Source organism: Haliotis rufescens, unplaced genomic scaffold (genome assembly GCF_023055435.1).
Source record: "Haliotis rufescens isolate VD_foot unplaced genomic scaffold, xgHalRufe1.0.p SCAF_2, whole genome shotgun sequence".
Classification (NCBI taxonomy): domain Eukaryota; kingdom Metazoa; phylum Mollusca; class Gastropoda; order Lepetellida; family Haliotidae; genus Haliotis; species Haliotis rufescens.
In genome coordinates, this window is record NW_025963890.1 from 74,427,184 (window position 1) to 74,445,035 (window position 17,852).

A 17,852-nucleotide genomic window follows, 5' to 3' on the forward strand; every position below is an offset into this window, starting at 1 on the left:
AAGGATAAACATGCAGTTGGATAAAGGATAAACATGCAGTTGGATAAAGGATAAACATGCAGTTGGATAAAAGATAAAAAAATAGTTGGATAAAGATAAACATGCAGTTGGATAAAGGATAAACATGCAGTTGGATAAAGGATAAACATGCAGTTGGATAAACGATAAACATGCAGTTGGATAAACGATAAACAAGCAGTTGGATAAAGATAAACAAGCAGTTGGATAAAGGATAAACAAACAGTTGGGTAAAGGATAATCATGCAGTTGGATCAAGAAGAAACATGCAGGTGGATAAAGAAGAAACATGCAGGTGGATAAAGATAAGGAATCAGCGTGCAGTTGGGTAAAGGATAAACACACAGTTGGATGAAGGATAAACACGCAGTTTGATAAAGGATAAACACACAGTTGATATAGCATAAACACACAGTTGAATGAAAGATCAGCATGCAGTTGGGTAAAGTATAAACAAACAGTTAGATAAAGGATACACAAATAGTCGGATAAAGGATAAACAAGCAGTTGGATAAAGGATAAGCATTAAGTTGGATAAAGGATAAACACACAGTTTGATAAAGGATCAGCATGCAGTTTGGTAAAGTATAAACATGCAGGCGAAGAAAGGATAAACAAGCAGTTGGATAAAGGATAAACATGCAGGCGAAGAAAGGATAAACAAGCAGTTGGATAAAGGATAAACAGGCAGTTGGATAAAGGATAAACAGGCAGTTGGGTAAAACACGTAGTTGGATAAGGAATCAGCGTGCAGTTGGGTAAAGGATAAACACACAGCTGGATGAAGGATAAACTAGCCGAACTTGTTTCCGTATCATAAACACAACACTGATTGTGTTGTGCGAACCCTTGATGAGCCGATGCAATTTCATTGTTTGTGATACTTGTGACACGGAAGCATTCGTCAACACTCGCCCCTTTCCGTAACCTGCAAGAATGGCTTGTCCCGGAATAACACGAGTTGGTCACGAATGACACGGAAGCTCACGCGGGGACTACTCTCACTGCATTATGTCGTTCTTAAAAGCATCGTTTAAGCCGCAGTTTCACTGACTAATGCGACTTAGAAATCATGTTTGAACCGCCTATATTATATAGGAGGCCTGGGGTTATGTAATCCCAGAAAGAGCTTGAAAATTAGAATAATGCTTCCGATTCTTGAGAAAAAGGAAATTGTCAGCCACAAAATATTTAATATTCATGAGTTGTGACAGTGCTGTCGTAATATAATGATATATGCTCACCTTATCTAAATTTGAGCGTTAGGAACTTTAGGCAAATAGTATTGACCTAGTAGATATTGCATTGATATGTGAAACTTGTGATAAGTAGTTAGGTGGTTTATGTGTCCTAACTTGCATATTTATCAGAGTGCGATACTAGGTTGTATCGGGTTTGTATATCACTATCACACTGTGTGTATATACTAATGGTCGTTATTACGCGTGGACCTTGTGATAGGTCACCTAAACATACCAGTACACACTATCATGGGTTTTAACGTCGCGTCAAAGAGTATTAAACTTATATAGCGACGTGCATGCACGTGTGTGTGTGTGTGTGTGTGTGTGTGTGTGTGTGCGTACGTGCGTGCGTACGTGCGTGCGTGTGTGTGTGTGGCTGCTTGTACTAGTCCGGACTGATGTCGATTTATAGTGCTAGCACACTGAGATACCATGCCACAGTTTAACATGAATACCCCACTCAGACACAGTTTACTGATTCCGAGCCGACCGTTCCTTGTTTTATCCCCTAAATGCCGAGCGCCAGACAGGGTAACAACAAGTACCATCTTTATACGTCTTTTGGTATGACGCGGCCGGGATCCAACCCCGCACCTTCCGCTCTCCGGGCGGACGCTCTACCACTAGACCACGGAGGCGGTCAGTGAGTGAGTGTGGTTTTAGGCGCGTTTAGAAATATTCCAGCAATATCACGACGGGGAAACCGGAAATGGGCTTCCGACATTGCACCCATGTGGAGAATCGAACCCGGGCATTCGGCGTGACGAGCGAACACTTAAACCACTAATTTAAGGTACACCGTCGCCCCTCAGTGTTTGTTTGTTTGTTGTTTCACGCCTCACTCAGCAATAGGGGGCACGGATGGCTGTGCAGAGTTGCGTCCCTTGGGCACGCCAGGAACCTATGATTGACAGTTCGAATCCCGGTTCACCCCGATTAATTTCCTAGGTTTGTCAGCACCATACCCGTGCTGGTGAAACTCATGGGTTTCACCGAAGTGGTAAACATCTGAGACCTGCACCACTTCGGGCTTTCCTCCCACATCAAGCTGACACGCCGACATAACTGGAATACTGTTTAAAGCAGCGTTAAACCCAATTCACTCAGTCACTCAGCAATATTCCAGCTATATGACGGCGGTCTGTAAATAATCTCTTCTGGACCAGACAGTCCAGCGATTAACATCATGAGCATCGATCTACGCAATTGGGATAGGATGACATGCATCAACCACGTCAGATCCCGTTAGTCGCCTCTTACGACACGCATGGGTACAAGCCCTATTACATATGTTTTTCACTTGAAAAAATATATGTAAAATGTTGTAAAATTATAATAACATGATTTTCATGTGAAAGTAATAAGATAACTTCGTGATGAGCAATAAACATAAGAAACGCATCCTTTTTCTGAGATATATATTTCAAATAAGCCTCGTCAGTTTGTTCTCGAAACTTTGATTGGTAAAATTATCTTTAGGACCCGACACATGTTTAAAGAGCCTTGTACCATGAATTGTAAAGATCAACTCGCGAAGGACTGTTTCACTGTCCTTTGTTGAACGGTTTTTGATAATAATTAACTTTTTATCATCGCCAATTTTAACTCACTCACACATTCGCGAAGGAGCTTGGTGCACTTGCAGCAGCACGAGAGACCATTCCACATGCATCCAGTTAGGGCGAGTCACACTTTCTAAATACGTATACGATAAAGTGTTCTGGTATTTTTTTGGCAAAATAATGTTTAGTTTCAAAATCTAAAAGTAGAGATGTGTTTTAAGTTAGAGAACACACAAAACAGTTACTCTTATCTTCTCCTCCACATAAAGAACTTCCCAATACCGGGAATATAATCGATACCAACTACATGTATGACATAAGTAACAATTTGTTGACACGTTTTATGCGACAGAGTATGAATGAATACACTTATAAGGTTCATGTTCTCTCAAGACTTCTAAAGACACCATTTTCCTGAAGTACCAAACTATATATAACATCCGTAGTAGTACACCGGAAGGTACCGCCGCGCCGCGCGGGGGTGAGGTGTGTGTGTGTGTGTGTGTGTGTGTGTGCAGGCCTCCAGCATTACCCTAGCGACGCCCTTTACAGGTCTAACTCACCCACAGCCCGTCCACGCTTGAATGACGTGTTTGAATAATATCGACCATTATCTTAATCATTTAACGCTTTTATATACATGTGTATTTTGCCATATCATTTAAAAGCATGAAACAATGTCTAACGCGCCAGGTCGGTTGCCACTGTTAATGAGAATGCATACCTCGAATCACTTCCTGGTTTAGTGAGATACGCTGTCACCCGCTTCAAGGACTGACAGGTGTCGATTTTTATAAGATCCCCTTGACTGAAAGTCCCGGCATCGTTGAGACTGTATATTCCTTCAGTAACTCGTACAAGAGTTGGAATTTCAGGAACAATGTCACTCAATTTACAGGTTTCGGGAGACCAGAGTCGATCATCATCGTAGTTACTCGAGGCCGCCATATCGGCGTCCCTTTCATGATTACACAGGCCACATACGCCAGGAAACCTAATTTGAATACAGGGCGGAGCCTCAGTTCAACTGACCAATGAATATGTATTCACCTGTGTACACCCACCCATACGAATGACGTGAGACGGTGTCGAATGTAGCCTGCGTTATTTATAAACACAATGTGACACTATTTATTATAGATAATAATAAGATAATTATACTATATATTGGATAATTTGGGAAATACCCGCGTTCAATGACCACCTCGTGGTATGGTGAGTGAGCTGGGTTTCGCCGCTTTGAACAATATTCCGGTGATATCACGGCTGGAAGTAAGTTTAACAAATGATACATTTTATGATTTAATCCCAATATATTGTATTCTTATTCAATAAATGAATTATTAATATTCCAAAATCATTTTTTGGATGTAAAACCTAGGAGTGAGTGAGTGAGTGAGTATGGTTTTATGCCGCTTTTAGCAATATTCCAGCAATATCACGGCAGGGGACACCAGAAATGGGCTTCACACATTGTACCCATGTCGGGAATCGAACGCTTTAACCACTAGGCTACCCGACCGCCCCGATCAGGGTAGAGAATAGGCCTTAAGCAACCCATGCTGGTCGTAACAGACGATTATGCTTGTTGTAAGAGGCGACTAACGGGATCGGGAGGTCAGGATCTTGTTTGTTGTTTAACGCCGCTCTCAGCAATATTCCAGCTATATGACGGCGGTCCGGACCAGACAATCCACGCAATTGGGATACGATGACATGCATCAACCAAGTCTGACCACCCGATCCCGCATGGGTTGCTGAAGACCAATTCTACTCCGGATCTTCACGGGTCCAGTGAGTGAGTGAGTTAAAATTTAACGTCGCATCGGCAATATTTCAGTCATATAGCGACTCACGGGTCCACTGTTACTGATAAAATATATTACTGATAAATAGTAATACGGCGCCTCATATAAAACTATACTGAACAAAAAGGTTACATCTTCCCGAGGCAAGAGATCTAGAGTTAACTGACTTAAAAAGTCCAGTTTTCACCCTTGCCGAACTAGGCTGGAATTCCTGGGCTCGATCGTAGCGCCACCAGTGGCTGTTATGATTCAGGTCCCTTCTATGCCTCTCCTATGGACCAATCAGGTTCCACCTCTTGTATCACTTGCGTTAGCTTCAAACAAAATGGTGGCGCCCACTTAAGACGATCTGATCGACAATCAAGATCTATATTGTGAGAAAACGGGTCTAACATCGCATCAAATCACGTGAGCACCTGGATTAAAAACTTGAAAAGATTTGGAAAATATCTGTTGACAACGAGTTGGCGGTGCACATGCTGTAAAAATCCTGCAATCGATCGAAATCTGCATGACAGTTTACGAACCGGATTTCGATTTCGATGCGCGATTTTCATTGGACTATGCACAGACTCGTTAGTCCAGCCGAAATCTTACTCCATAATACCAGCCTAGTTCGGCAAGGCTGGAAACTTGACTTTTATAGTCAGTTATCTCTCTTGCCTCGGGAAGATGAAACGTTAGGGATCTTGAATATTTGGGGGATTTGTGTGTAGTGAAGACTGAGCAAACAAACTGATAAAAATATCCCCCAAAATATTCATGATCCCTAAATAATTCTGTCCTAGCTGATCTCCTGTCTTACACAGGAGACATATTAGTCTAGATATATCGGATGGCCGAGACAATCATTCAAGCGATATCACCTACAATGAAATTGAATCACAATGCTTTGCTGACCATTGTGACGCCATCGATTACCATGACGTCACATTCAAATGTCCTCGCTATAATCGCGTTGCCACAGAGGCTGTACGTTTTACACTCAAAACACTGTTTTTTTTATTGTTGGAAGAATGAGGTTGGGTGATAAATAGAATATCGTTCATCCTTGAGCCCTTTTGGTATCACATTATCAACAATCTTCGATAAAAGTTTAAAAACACACGAGGAAAGCTGGCATTCGATTGGCTACAATCGAATAGACTGGTTCGGCCGCATCCCGCTGCGCGCTGTATCCAGGAGTTCAGTCAAGTAAATCACGTGCTCGCCTACTAAAAATAACCTGTGTGTAAATAATAATCTATTTGAGAGGGACAGTTGATAACATTCTTACATATATAATGCGAGTACACATTCATACAACTAACACAATACAGCCCATTGCAATATTAGTCATTACAATAAAATAGTTCCGATATTTATTCACATATCGCTTTGGGTACGAGGTTAGAAAACAACAAACATGGCTGACAGGTCAGTAGACAATAACTGCAACGTAATAAAGGGCCGTTTATAGCGTTGTTCAAGAAGAATTTTCGTCTTAAAATTGCAGAATGAATGATTATTTGTTTCTTAATTGAAATGATCGCTAAATTATGAAAGAGGAGATGTTGCATTTACGAAAAAGGCCGTTGATGAGTGCCCCCAAATTGATTGCAAATTTGTCTACTTGGCCTACATTTCGTAGACTTGTTACTTTCAGAATACTCCTACATGCTTCTTACATTCTAATATGACATTGACAATCTCTCTTATAACTTGTATCGTATGTTAAGTTTGATTTTCTCCACAGCTGCCAGTTATATATAGGTTACAGTAGAGAACTCCGAGAAGGATAAAATAATCTTTCTCATGTCGGTCATTGTTTTCTGATCAACAGCTGATCAATCACTTTCAATGGATAGACATGACACTGAGATCGTTTTAGACAATTCCTTCATGTTTCCACAGCAGCGGAGCAAGTGATGGCGGTTCCTGGTGGGGTGGATGGCTACAGGCTGCTAAAGAAAAGGTTTGTATATGGTCATACTTGATCATTGTCACTGTTCTGATTCCATCATGTTCATTGTTAAACAGTTTTGCCTCCATAATCGATAATGATCTTTAATGTATCAGCTCCACGATGGTGTGTTTATGCCAAAGTGGTAAACATCAATGACCTGCATCTGTGTTGGTTTTCCCCTGACATTAAAGTTGACATGTCATTGTATAGCCAAAATGAAATTGCGTACCTATAAATTATAATATAATTGGACCCGTGAAGATTCCGGGGTAGAATAGGTCTTCAGCAACCCATGCTTGCCGTAAAAGGCAACTATGCTTGTCGTAAAAGGCGACTAACGGGATCGGGGGGTCAGGCTCGCTGAATTGGTTGATGACTGTCATCGATCCCAATTGCATGGATCGATGCTCATGATATCAATCACTGGATTGTCTGGTCCAGACTTGATTATTTACAGACCGCCGTCATATAGCTGGAATATTGCTGAGTGCGGCGTTAAACAACAAACCAACCAACCAACCAACCAACCAACCAAACTATAATATAATTGATAATATGGAGTTTTATTCTACTGTTATAAGGCATTGGTTGAAATTTCTAGATTGATCATTGGTTTGAAAACATCATGATCAATCAAACAAGAACAAGAATAGAAAATTCATAAATTTAGACAAATCTTTGCGAAAACATTAGATGATGTTTTACTATGCTCTGCCATGGAGACATTACTACAGAAATATGCTATAAAGTCTCCTGTGAGAGTTTAGGGTTTCAATACCTGTCAGTTTTATCAGACCCAGTAAATTCATTGTAATGAACTATTCATGATCATGATTATCATCCTCTATATCTCCAGGGCTTGCATTTCAGTAAACCTTGACCACCCCTTGGATCCATTCCCATGGTTCTCGCAATCACAAATTACCCTCCCTTGATTTTCATTAAAATTTTACTGACCAATCAAACATTGAGCAAAAATGAAATGGGTAACAGAGGTATCTTGTATTGCCTAGAAATCAAAGCCGTTGCCAGTTTTAATGAACATGAAGACATCCTTTCCATCAAATTGATTTTGAGGGGTTTCTTTTGCCTTTCAGTGTTAGATTTCTCGCAAACTCGATTATAATCAATGGGACTGGTTGCCTTGTTGTTGATATTGCAAACCTAACATAGAGGCTGGTTTGTAACTTGCATTCTGATTGGTACGTTAGACCTAGCAGCATAGCCAATCAAATTGGCAAATGGGATTTTCAAGGATGGGTAATTTGTGATTGCAAGAACCACGGAAATGGATCCAGGGGTTATTGTAGGGTTACCAAAATGCTAGTCCTTGAGATACAGAGGATGGCTCATGATGCTGAGGATGATCATTATTTTGGGAAAATAATCAATCAATGATTTCATAAATGATTCCTTAGTTGGATACTGAAACCGATCAATCTTTGATGAAATCATTTAACTGGATCGACAATACTTTCTACATTTATGAAACTAGACAAACTCGGCCATGGACTTTGTCAAGAAGGATCTGGCAGAATTCACATCTACAATGCAACATGACACAACTGCTGCTGTCAAGGTCACCAGCACCACGATTCAAGATACTCTCAAGGTACATTGGTCATGCCTGAGAAACAGACAACCTATACAGCATCAGCAGGAATTGATTTCCCCAATGTTTTCCTCATTCAGTGTTGTGTCACACAAACCAAATGTTCAAAAAACATTTAATTTTTAGACCCGTGAAGATCCGGGGTAGAATTGAATTGAACCCTGGCTTGCCATAAAAGGTGACTTTGCTTGTTGTAAGAGGAGACTAACGGGATGGGGCGGTCAGGCTCAGTGACTTGGTTATCATCGTATTCTGAATGAGTGATATCAATCACTGGATTGTCTGGTCCAGACTCGATTATTTACAGACTGCCATCATATAGCTGGAATATTGCTGAGTGCGGTGTTAAACAACAAACAAACATTTACTTTTTAATATACCTGGATTTCTGTGAACGATACATCATGTACATATTGATAAAATACATGATAGTACTTGCAATCCACATGATCCTGGGTTTTTTCTAGACTTGCTCAGAGGCCACAAATATGGAACGAAGTCTGTAGTAAATATCAATACAGATCCCCAAATTGGAATTGAACTTTTCCCAGTTCATGTTAATAATAGTTTTATAGAGGTAACTTGTATAGAACTGATAACAGGGCCAATAGAGGAAGATGCTTTAATGCTGAGTTTTACATTAGTGCTTTGAATGCAATGTTAAGACACCTCAGAATTTATCAGTAGGATCTGTTGATTGCAATGTAGGCCTATACAAGTCGAATAAACATATAGGTTATTGTATCCTGTATCCTGGTATAATTACTACAGCACAATACCTGTGCTAGTGAGGATCAAGCTAATGACCTGCATGACTTCAAGCTTTCGTCCCCTATCAAGCTGTGAGATAACTGAAATACTGTTCAACGCAGCACTAGACCCTACTTACTGACTCAGTGTGAAGGTTTTGCATGATTTGGTTGTGGAAACCTTTGCTTTTAGGCTGAGAACACTGAGGCAGCCAAGGATAAGATGAAGCAGAGCATCACTGGTTTCTTCGAAGGAGTGTCTAGCGCACTGAAGATTCCTGCTGAAGACAAGGAAGAGACGGTCAAGCCAAGAGATCGGGGCACGGCTGGCATGTTGTATGACCGCTCAAAGGTAGGACTTCTGTAGGAGCAGTGATATTAAGTTACAGCTTCAGATTTACTGACAAAGGTGAGGTGAAATGGGGTTTAACGTCGCGTCCAAGATTATTGCACTTATATAGCGACGTGCATGTACGTGTGTGTGTTTGTGTGGCTGCTTGTACTAGTCCGGACTGATGCCAAATTATAGTGCTAGCTCACTGAGATACCATGCCGCAGTTTAACATGAATATCCCACTCAGACACAGTATACTGACTCCGAGCCGACCAGTCCTTGTTTTAGCCCCTTAATGTCGAGCGCCAGACAGGGTAACAACAAGTACCATCTTTTAACGTCTTTTGGTATGACGCGGCAGGGGATCGAACCCCGGACCTTCCGCTCTCCGGGCGGACGCTCTACCACTAGACCACGGAGGCGGTTTTACTGACAAAGAGTCTTGATCACAGGGACGAACACCACAGGACTATGCATCAGCCATGTTGTTCCTCTTTCAGACTTTGTGGGTATAATACTCGGTCCATTATTGTCATATATGATATTAATGTCCTATCCGAAAACAATGACATTGTTTTCTGTTCCTTTATGTGATTCCTGTCTTGTTTTCAGATCTATATCATGTACAGGTTGTACCAGAAATGTTTGACAATATTTCTGACTGACTTCAGGTGCGGCTGCATGCTGTCCAGGTCGATCCCGGCACATACCTGAATGAACCCAGTGGCCCCCCTAAGGAGTTCCAGCAGTGGCTGGAGAAGTTTAATCTAGAGGAGCAGAAAGGAGCCATCTCGGAGCTTCTAGTTGTGAAGGTGGAAGTTCGGGCTCTCTACACCAAACTGGTGAGTTGAAACAGAAGGTGCACTTGTGGGGGAACTAAGGAGCGGGGTTACCCTGCTCTTTCTATTTGTGAGGCCTGGGGACTCGCAGTCATGCTTTTGGGGGTCCCAGGCTTGAAAGTGGGGGTACCAAAGACAGACCATTATGTATCCATTCAGCACAAATGATGCATAACTCCTTTTAGCTCTTCGATGGTTTTCTGAATTGAATTTTCATTTGGGATTGTATAAAAAACTATGTAAAAGTGGGCAACAGACTTCGTTTGTTAGGAGCTATTTTGCAAGGTCAAGGGGGTTGCCAGAAACAAAGGTATTGTGACCTACTTGTGTTGTAACTATGGTAACCAGTACTGCATTATTGCAGGTGCCCTCTGAGCTGTCCCACTCGGAGTTCTGGCAGCGGTACTTCTACAAGGTGTTCCAGCTCCAGCAGGACGAGGCTCGCAAACAGGCGCTGATGAAACGAGCCGAGACCCCCACGGAGGATGACAGCCTAGGATGGGAAGGTAGTATGTCAGGATGTATGATTGTTTGTGTGTTTGTTAGTGAGAGCTACACTCATCAGTATTCCAGCCATATGGCAGCGGCCTGCAAACCAGTAACTGATATGATGAGCAATAACCCATGCAGTGACAACCAAGTCACTGAGTCTGATCCATTAGGTTGTCTAAAATCCCTCTCCTTCCCATATTCCCCCTCGAGAATAATAAGTGGTCAGTCACGCACTTGTCATCCTTAAAAAGGACTCCAATGAATTTTTTGTCTCTTTCTTACATAAGATGGGTGTCCATGTTTTCTTTTCATTGTTTTTTATATTGATATGTGCTGGTTTGATATCTGTGTAGATGACTGGAGCGGAGATGAATGTGACGAGTTTGAGACGGTGACTGCTGGAGAACTGAAGGACATTCGAGGAGAGGATACTGTACACTCACGTCTTGAACCAGAAGTAGAGGTCAAGGACATTTCCAGTACGGAGACTGTGGAATCCAGACTCAAGGCACCTGATGCTGAGAGTCCGTCAGTGAAGAGTAAGTCCGATCTAGCTGCTGAACACAGAACACCTGACAAGAGGACAGATGAGAGTGTTTCTTTACAAGATGTGAACGACCAAAAAAAACCTGAGACTGAAGCAGAACAAGACAGTGGTACGTCACCAGCAGAAGTCACCAGTCTACAAAAACAAGAAACTAAAAAGAACAAGGTTTCGGAAAAACTTTCCACTGACATTGAAACAAAGGACTTGCCAATTGTTCAAACTGTAGCCACTGACCAACATAATGTTTCCGCTGTGACCTCTGACCAACAGAATGTTTCTTCTTTGGCGACTGACCATCTTGGAATCTCAGCACTTTCATCCAAGTCTCCACAACCATCAGCAGACCTTCCACAGACCACGACACAGGCTGATGTTGTGAAAGAACAGACGACTGAAAAGCCTTCAGTACAAGACAAGTCTGAGCCTACTGAGACACAATCATCTCCTTGTGTTGAACTTCCATCCTCCCCTACCAAAGAGGCAGGGAAGGGAGACAACTCAGTTGTTAAAGGAGGTGATGGTGAAGATCTGAAGACAAAGGTGAAAGGAGACTTGGTAGTTGTGGGATCCGACCGGGAATCACCAACATCAGATTCCAGTGGGAATAAAGGTAATAATAATGATTTCCCATTTCAGATGTAGTCCAGCTTGAGTACAGAGCATTTACTATGAGGGAGGGACGGGGGAGAATTACTAAAGGGAAGAACATTTCACTGGGTAGGAAGGAAGAAGCATGTTTGGGTCAAATACTATTGATTCTACTGCCCGACACTGTCTTTTGGCATCATTTCTACTATTTCAGTAGTTTTTTAACTTATCCTGCATTACTCCTTGATGCATTTACTGCTTACTTTTTGACATAAACGAGGCTGTGCAAGGTCTAGGCTGAAGAAAAGGTTGTTCCAACCAGTTGTGAAGCCAACCCTCTCACAGCTACCATGTGATCAACCGGAAGTGATGACATCTAAGGTCACTTGGGAGGGTTGTCATGATACACTGGGGAGGGTTGTCAGGGTACACTGGGGCGGGTTGTCATGAGACACTAGGGAGGGTTGTCATGGGACACTGGGGAGGGTTGTCATGACTTGGAACTAGAGAAACATTCAAGGAGGGGTGACCCCTTCTCCCCCCCCCCCCCCCAATAGATTTTCTTTGTGAATTCGTGAACATGGTGAATAGTGAAGATAGTTAGAAATGAATGTTTGTATCAGCTTCTTGAGGCCCTGTTTCATAATAAGTGACCAGGTGATCCTCTTCCTTATATTACTGACCATATACACTTGGAAAATAGTGAGGCAACACCCCTTCTACATGTTCTATATTTTCCTATATCGTGTATATTTATAAAGTATCTACACATGACATTGATGTGGTTGTGACACATGGCTATGATATCGACACCTGATGAAAGCTGGATAAAGGCGCCTGTATCATGTGTGTATGTTTCTGCACGTGGCCGCAGGTTCAGGGTCATACTGTCATGATTATATGAAGTAGGGGAAGCAGCTGAATGTGGCGGCAACTGTTGCCATGGAACAGCTACACCACATGCAGCTACATACTCCATTTCAATTTCTGAATTTCAGTAAGAGCATGTCACTATGTAAACAAAAAACAAAAGTGTTTCACGGAAAATAAATACTTAAGTTTTTAAAACATGGCTTTATTGAAATAAATAGTGTGTAGTGCTTAATTATTTTTCAGGTGTATGTATTACCAGGCTAATGTTTTCTTTTAATAATTACACTATATATGTTATTTATGTATTTGACTTTTAACTATCCTTTCTTTTTTCAATCATAATATGATGATTATGTTTTTCACTATTTTGAGTATTATTTTGACTTTGTGTCTTTGCTTTGTTTTTCTTTCTATCCTGCATGCATGTTGATGTTGTGTCTCTGTTGCCATGGCTACAACAGACTACCTGCGATTGGTTCCAGAACCAAGTGTGGATGATGATTGGGAGCAGGACTTTGATGTGGAGTTGACAGAGGAAGACTTGAAGACTGCCGAAGCCATTGCCAAGAAAATAGGCACCAGTGAAGATGTTGGGGTAACTAGATTTCTTGGAATATCACAATAACACCAGGCCGAATATCATTGGACTATCATCCACGCACGTGCCTAAACAATACAGTCTTATCTAAGACTTCTAGCATCAGACTCAGTTTTGAGTAAACAATAGTAAATGTGTGACTTATTTACCAATTTGGTCATGACATACAGAAAAAGACTACATGTGAAATATCTCTCTCTATATTTATTGGCAAAAAGTAGATGATAGAGGATTGGTCCTTTATTATAGGGGTTGTGGTAGGACTGGGACGGGTAACTCGGGATCTCAGGTCAGGTGGGTGCTGAGTAGGACCGGGTACCCAGAGTACTACCAAGACCCGTGGTTAGTCATTAAATATATTGTTTCATGAAAAAAATTCACTATACATGTAACTCCATGGTTACAGGACAAGTCACTGATGTTCGCATTTCTTCATAACTTTTATATGTTTGAATAAAGATAAAACTTCAGTCTACTTCAGTGTATGCATGACAAGATCGTTTTGTACGTGTATCTAAATACATTTTGTCAGGGCTACTGTCAACCTATTCCCAATCAGACGCATTGCACCTATCTCTTGAGACCTACAGCGGGTATTTTGAAAAATTAAAATTGTCCCCACCCCACCCTGTCTTTGCATGACAGACCCGTGAAGATCGGGGGTAGAATAGGTCTTCAGCAACCCATCCTTGTCCCCCAGTGAAGATCTGGGGTAGAATAGTTCTTCAGCAATCCATGCTTGTCCCCCCGTGAAGATCCGGGGTAGAATAGATCTTCAGCGACCCATGCTTGCCGTAAAAGACAACCCGTGAAGATCCGGGGTAGAATAGGTCTTCAGCAACCCATGCTTGCCGTAAAAGGCGACCCGTGAATACCCGGGGTAGAATAGGTCTTCAGCAACCCATGCTTGTCCCACCGTGAAGATCCGGGGTAGAATAGGTCTTCAGCAACCCATGGTTGACGTGAAGTTCGGGGGTAGAATAGGTCTTCAGCAACCCATGCTTGCCGTAAAAGGGGACCCGTGAAGATCAGGGGTAGAATAGGTCTTCAGCAACCCATGCTTGCCGTAAAAGGCGACCCGTGAAGATCCGGGGTAGAATAGGTCTTCAGCAACCCATGCTTGTCGTAAGAGGCGACTAACGGGATCGGGTGGTCAAGCACGCTGACTTGGTTGATACATGTCATCGATCCCAATGGCGTGGATCGATGCTCAGGATGTCAATCACTGGATTGTCTGGTTCAGGCTTGATTATTTACAAACCGCTGTCATATAGCTGGAATATTGCTGAGTGCGGCGTTAAACAACAAACAAACAAACTTTGCTTGACACCCACCTGATAATGGGAGATTACTGGTTTACTTGGTAGCTTTGGCAATTTCACTTGTGACGGCTTTCGGTTTGAATCTGTTGCCATGTAGTGAAAGATCATGGGAAAAGTAAGGCAAACTATTTTGATTTCTAACTAATAAGCTTACAAATGGCTCCTTGTCGGTCAAACTAAGGTTATGATTTATTTTATTTCTCATTGTAGCTTTCATCTCTAGCAGTGAGAACCAAAAACCAAAAACTATTACAAACATCGCACGTAATAAACAATCATACAAGAAAATGAAAAAAACAATTAGATGTTTGATCCTATTTTCAGTGACTAGATGAATGATGTTTGTCTTGATGAAGTTTGTAGCTGGATCTGATTATCTTCCATATGATACAGGACAGTCTGGTGTAATTAATTGAATGTGTGATCTCTACCTTTCAGGATGACGACTGGGAAAGCTGGGAGTAGACCTGCCGTCAGCTGGTGTGATGTGGACAGTGTTCATTCTAGTTGCCAAAAACACAGGCCTAACTGTGACAAAAGAGTAGGATCATGTTAAAAAACAAGCCAAAGAAACAAAGACAACTACTTTCCATTGAACATGCTGTCAGTCTGAGGTGATGCTAGCCCAACAACAGCAGCAGATGCATCTTTTTCAATAATTTGTTTATTATTTGACATGCCTGTAATAATGGTTATGATTGGATAATTCTTCTCATAATTGAGATAAATGCAGCAATGCCACAATGCCATGCTCTAGAATGAACACTGATGTATATAGTGAGCCATCTGCGTCTGAAGCTTCCCTTCAGCTGAGACAGGTGCTTGTATATAGTGAGCCATCTGCTTCTGAAGCTTCCTGTGATACAAGCTGATACAGATGGTACAGCAATGGTACAAACAGCAAAATGGGAACTTGACTATCACCTTTCTGTATCACCACACACTGCAGTGTTGAATATTGTGGGAGGAATGCACCATCGATCATCAGCTGATGCAAAAGTGTTCTATCTACGAGGGGCACAACATTGTTCATATTTTCAAAGCGATAAGTTGTTACATCTAACTCAGCTTTACGAGATGCACTATTGAAAGCCTAAAGCTAAAGTGACAGAATCAATCAGTTGTCAGTCAATGAATGTTCACATCTGAGACACACGTTCCCTCTCCTGAAGAAGGTACAGTGAAACCATTGAGACATCAATGAGAACAGTGACATCAATCTCAACGAAAGTCCTTTTTTGCAAATGATTTTCTGATTCTGTCAACCAGCTAATTAGGAAAAGAGATGAGACAAGGTTCTTCTACTATTACTGCTCGCATGGCAACATGTTTAACGTTTGGAAGATGAAAAAAAGAAATATTAATTAATTTTTTTCCCACTTAACGATTAGGATTTTCAAATAAGAACCTGTAATCCTAAAAGAGGAAATAGTCTTGCCCAATGATAATATTCATGATATACATCATTCTTTACAAACATATTTTGTTTGCAAATTGTCTACAAACTGATAGTGTTGACTTTATACAATGTAGTCCATTATGTTGTTCAATCCGGTACTGGTGTTGAGGGGTCCAGGGTATTTATTCTTACATAATGGAGATAAAATACCCTGGATTACCAAGGATGATCTGTATTTGGGTATATCATATCATCCCTACCTATATCTCTTTTATAGCAACTGCAGGCTATATGTATGCAGACATTCACATAGACTAACATTTAGTCTCTGAAATCTTATATAACACAATATCCTTCTTGACTCTAAAAATAAAAAAAATTCCCTATGCTGTGGAATAGAGCTAGCTTGAGCTGGCTAGACTTGCTTTTGTATGCATTTCTAGATTATTATTTTTTCATAAAATAAATATATTCCACGGTCATGGTGCAGGACTAACATTCACACTACTGAGGGTATATGTAAACAATGGGAAACTTACGTTTAAGGGTTTGATTTCAATCATTTCTTGTCTCACCTCCAGATTGTTTACAGATGTTTGACGACTTCATTAAGTAACTCATTTGTATGAGGAATACTTGACCTACAGGGGGATAATCATTTGTGCTTTCATAAACTATTTTTATGGATGAAATTTCATTTGTATGTTTAAGCAAGCTATGGTGTTGGAGTCCTTAGAAATAGTTCTGAATTTTAGATATGTGGTTTATGATGATTTTCTTTTGTCTTTGTGATTGTGTACATAAGTATACGGATTATTTGTTGGTCAATGTTTGGCAAAATATTTCCTTATGTTAAGCTCTTTATCTGTACAGATAATTCACAATTTCAATTTCATCTGTGATATGGGTCTAGCTAGTTAAGATTTGATACCTGGTTTTCTGGTACACTTTATATCTTGCATTATTTTCCAGATTTGCGTTGTTTAATAAGAAATGATTCACTATTATTGTGAAACTGATGTCACAACTATTTTCTTGATTTGGAAGACACAACATGAGAAATAAAAGTCACAGACATGGTACATACCTGCATCTGGCTATCAGGAAGACCCAAGTCAGTATGTAGACCCTGAACCATTTGCTTAAAAGGCAACACTACGTAGAATATGATATTTTCATCTTTGCCTGCCTCATTAGATGATGGTAATTAATTTTGGCCGGACTTACTATAACAGTCAGACATCTCGTAGTTTTCATGATCACTTTCAAGAGAACAAATTCACTTTTAAGTAAAACATGTCCAACCCCTCTATGGTTGTATTTTGAATAAAACTCTTCTCACTATTAATATTGTGTTATGTAATAATAGCTGTATATATCATGTATGAAGGTAATATGTCCTTGGTATCCTGATGTAGTAAAACATAATAAGTTTGTACTGTTACCTCTAGCTGGACATATTTAGATACCAGGAAAACAAGTAATGTGTACAGATTTATGTTTGCTTGCAAACATTTTATTTCTAGTCTGACAATGTAGTTTGTTGTGGTACTTGTCACTCCCTTCACAGTGATTACTATGTGATTACACAGTGATTTTATGAGTGCTTCCAGCTAATCCTGATTTCACTCTCTGAAACAACTGGCAGTATCTTTCATTAGTCATTGTAGTATCAGGAACGGGTGTAATATATGCATTTAGTTAAGAACGGTAACTCTGGTACTCCGCTTGGGGTAGTCCTGTGGGTACCCGGGCCTGTGGTTAGTCACATGATATACGGTAATGTTTAATGACAATGACACTAATTTCCATGGTTAAACTACAAGCAGGGTATGAAACTCCCCAAAATTTCAGCCAGACCACAGGACTGGCTAGCAGAAATACTTGCCAGCCCTGACCAAAACCTGCCTGCCCACTATAAT

The 17,852-nt window shown here is 40.9% G+C and overlaps 2 protein-coding genes across 5 annotated transcripts in view; one reads left to right on the forward strand and one right to left on the reverse strand.

Moving 5' to 3' along the window:
- The window catches only part of LOC124133256, a 36,224-nt gene extending 32,409 nt beyond the window's left edge, over nt 1–3,815 (reverse strand). For all 3 annotated transcript variants that reach the window (XM_046497592.2, XM_046497593.2, XM_046497591.2), the window contains exon 1: nt 3,549–3,815. In XM_046497592.2, the coding sequence (XP_046353548.1) occupies nt 3,549–3,772 (224 nt within the window). In that variant the 5' untranslated portion in view covers nt 3,773–3,815. The remainder of the gene's footprint in view (nt 1–3,548) is intronic.
- A 2,198-nt stretch (nt 3,816–6,013) lies between these two features.
- Nucleotides 6,014–16,852, forward strand: LOC124133257 (BSD domain-containing protein 1-like). 2 transcript variants are annotated; one of them, XM_046497594.2, is made up of 9 exons: nt 6,014–6,048; nt 6,526–6,586; nt 8,073–8,189; nt 9,132–9,290; nt 9,944–10,114; nt 10,476–10,617; nt 10,957–11,760; nt 13,073–13,206; nt 14,970–16,852. In XM_046497594.2, the coding sequence occupies exons 1-9, from the start codon at nt 6,038–6,040 to the stop codon at nt 14,994–14,996; spliced, it is 1,626 nt and encodes a 541-aa protein (XP_046353550.2). In that variant the 5' UTR covers nt 6,014–6,037; the 3' UTR covers nt 14,997–16,852. The 2 variants fall into 2 exon arrangements, with proteins under 2 accessions (XP_046353550.2, XP_046353551.2); XM_046497595.2 differs by having other exon boundaries at nt 13,094–13,206.
- The last annotated feature ends 1,000 nt before the right edge of the window (nt 16,853–17,852 follow it).

What these genes read in the sequence shown, in the direction of transcription:
- LOC124133257 (XM_046497594.2), top strand. An exon ending in TACAGGCTGCTAAAGAAAAG is followed by an intron (nt 6,587 to 8,072) that starts GTTTGTATATGG and finishes TTATGAAACTAG; the next exon opens with ACAAACTCGGCCATGGACTT. An exon ending in GCACCAGTGAAGATGTTGGG is followed by an intron (nt 13,207 to 14,969) that starts GTAACTAGATTT and finishes TCTACCTTTCAG; the next exon opens with GATGACGACTGGGAAAGCTG.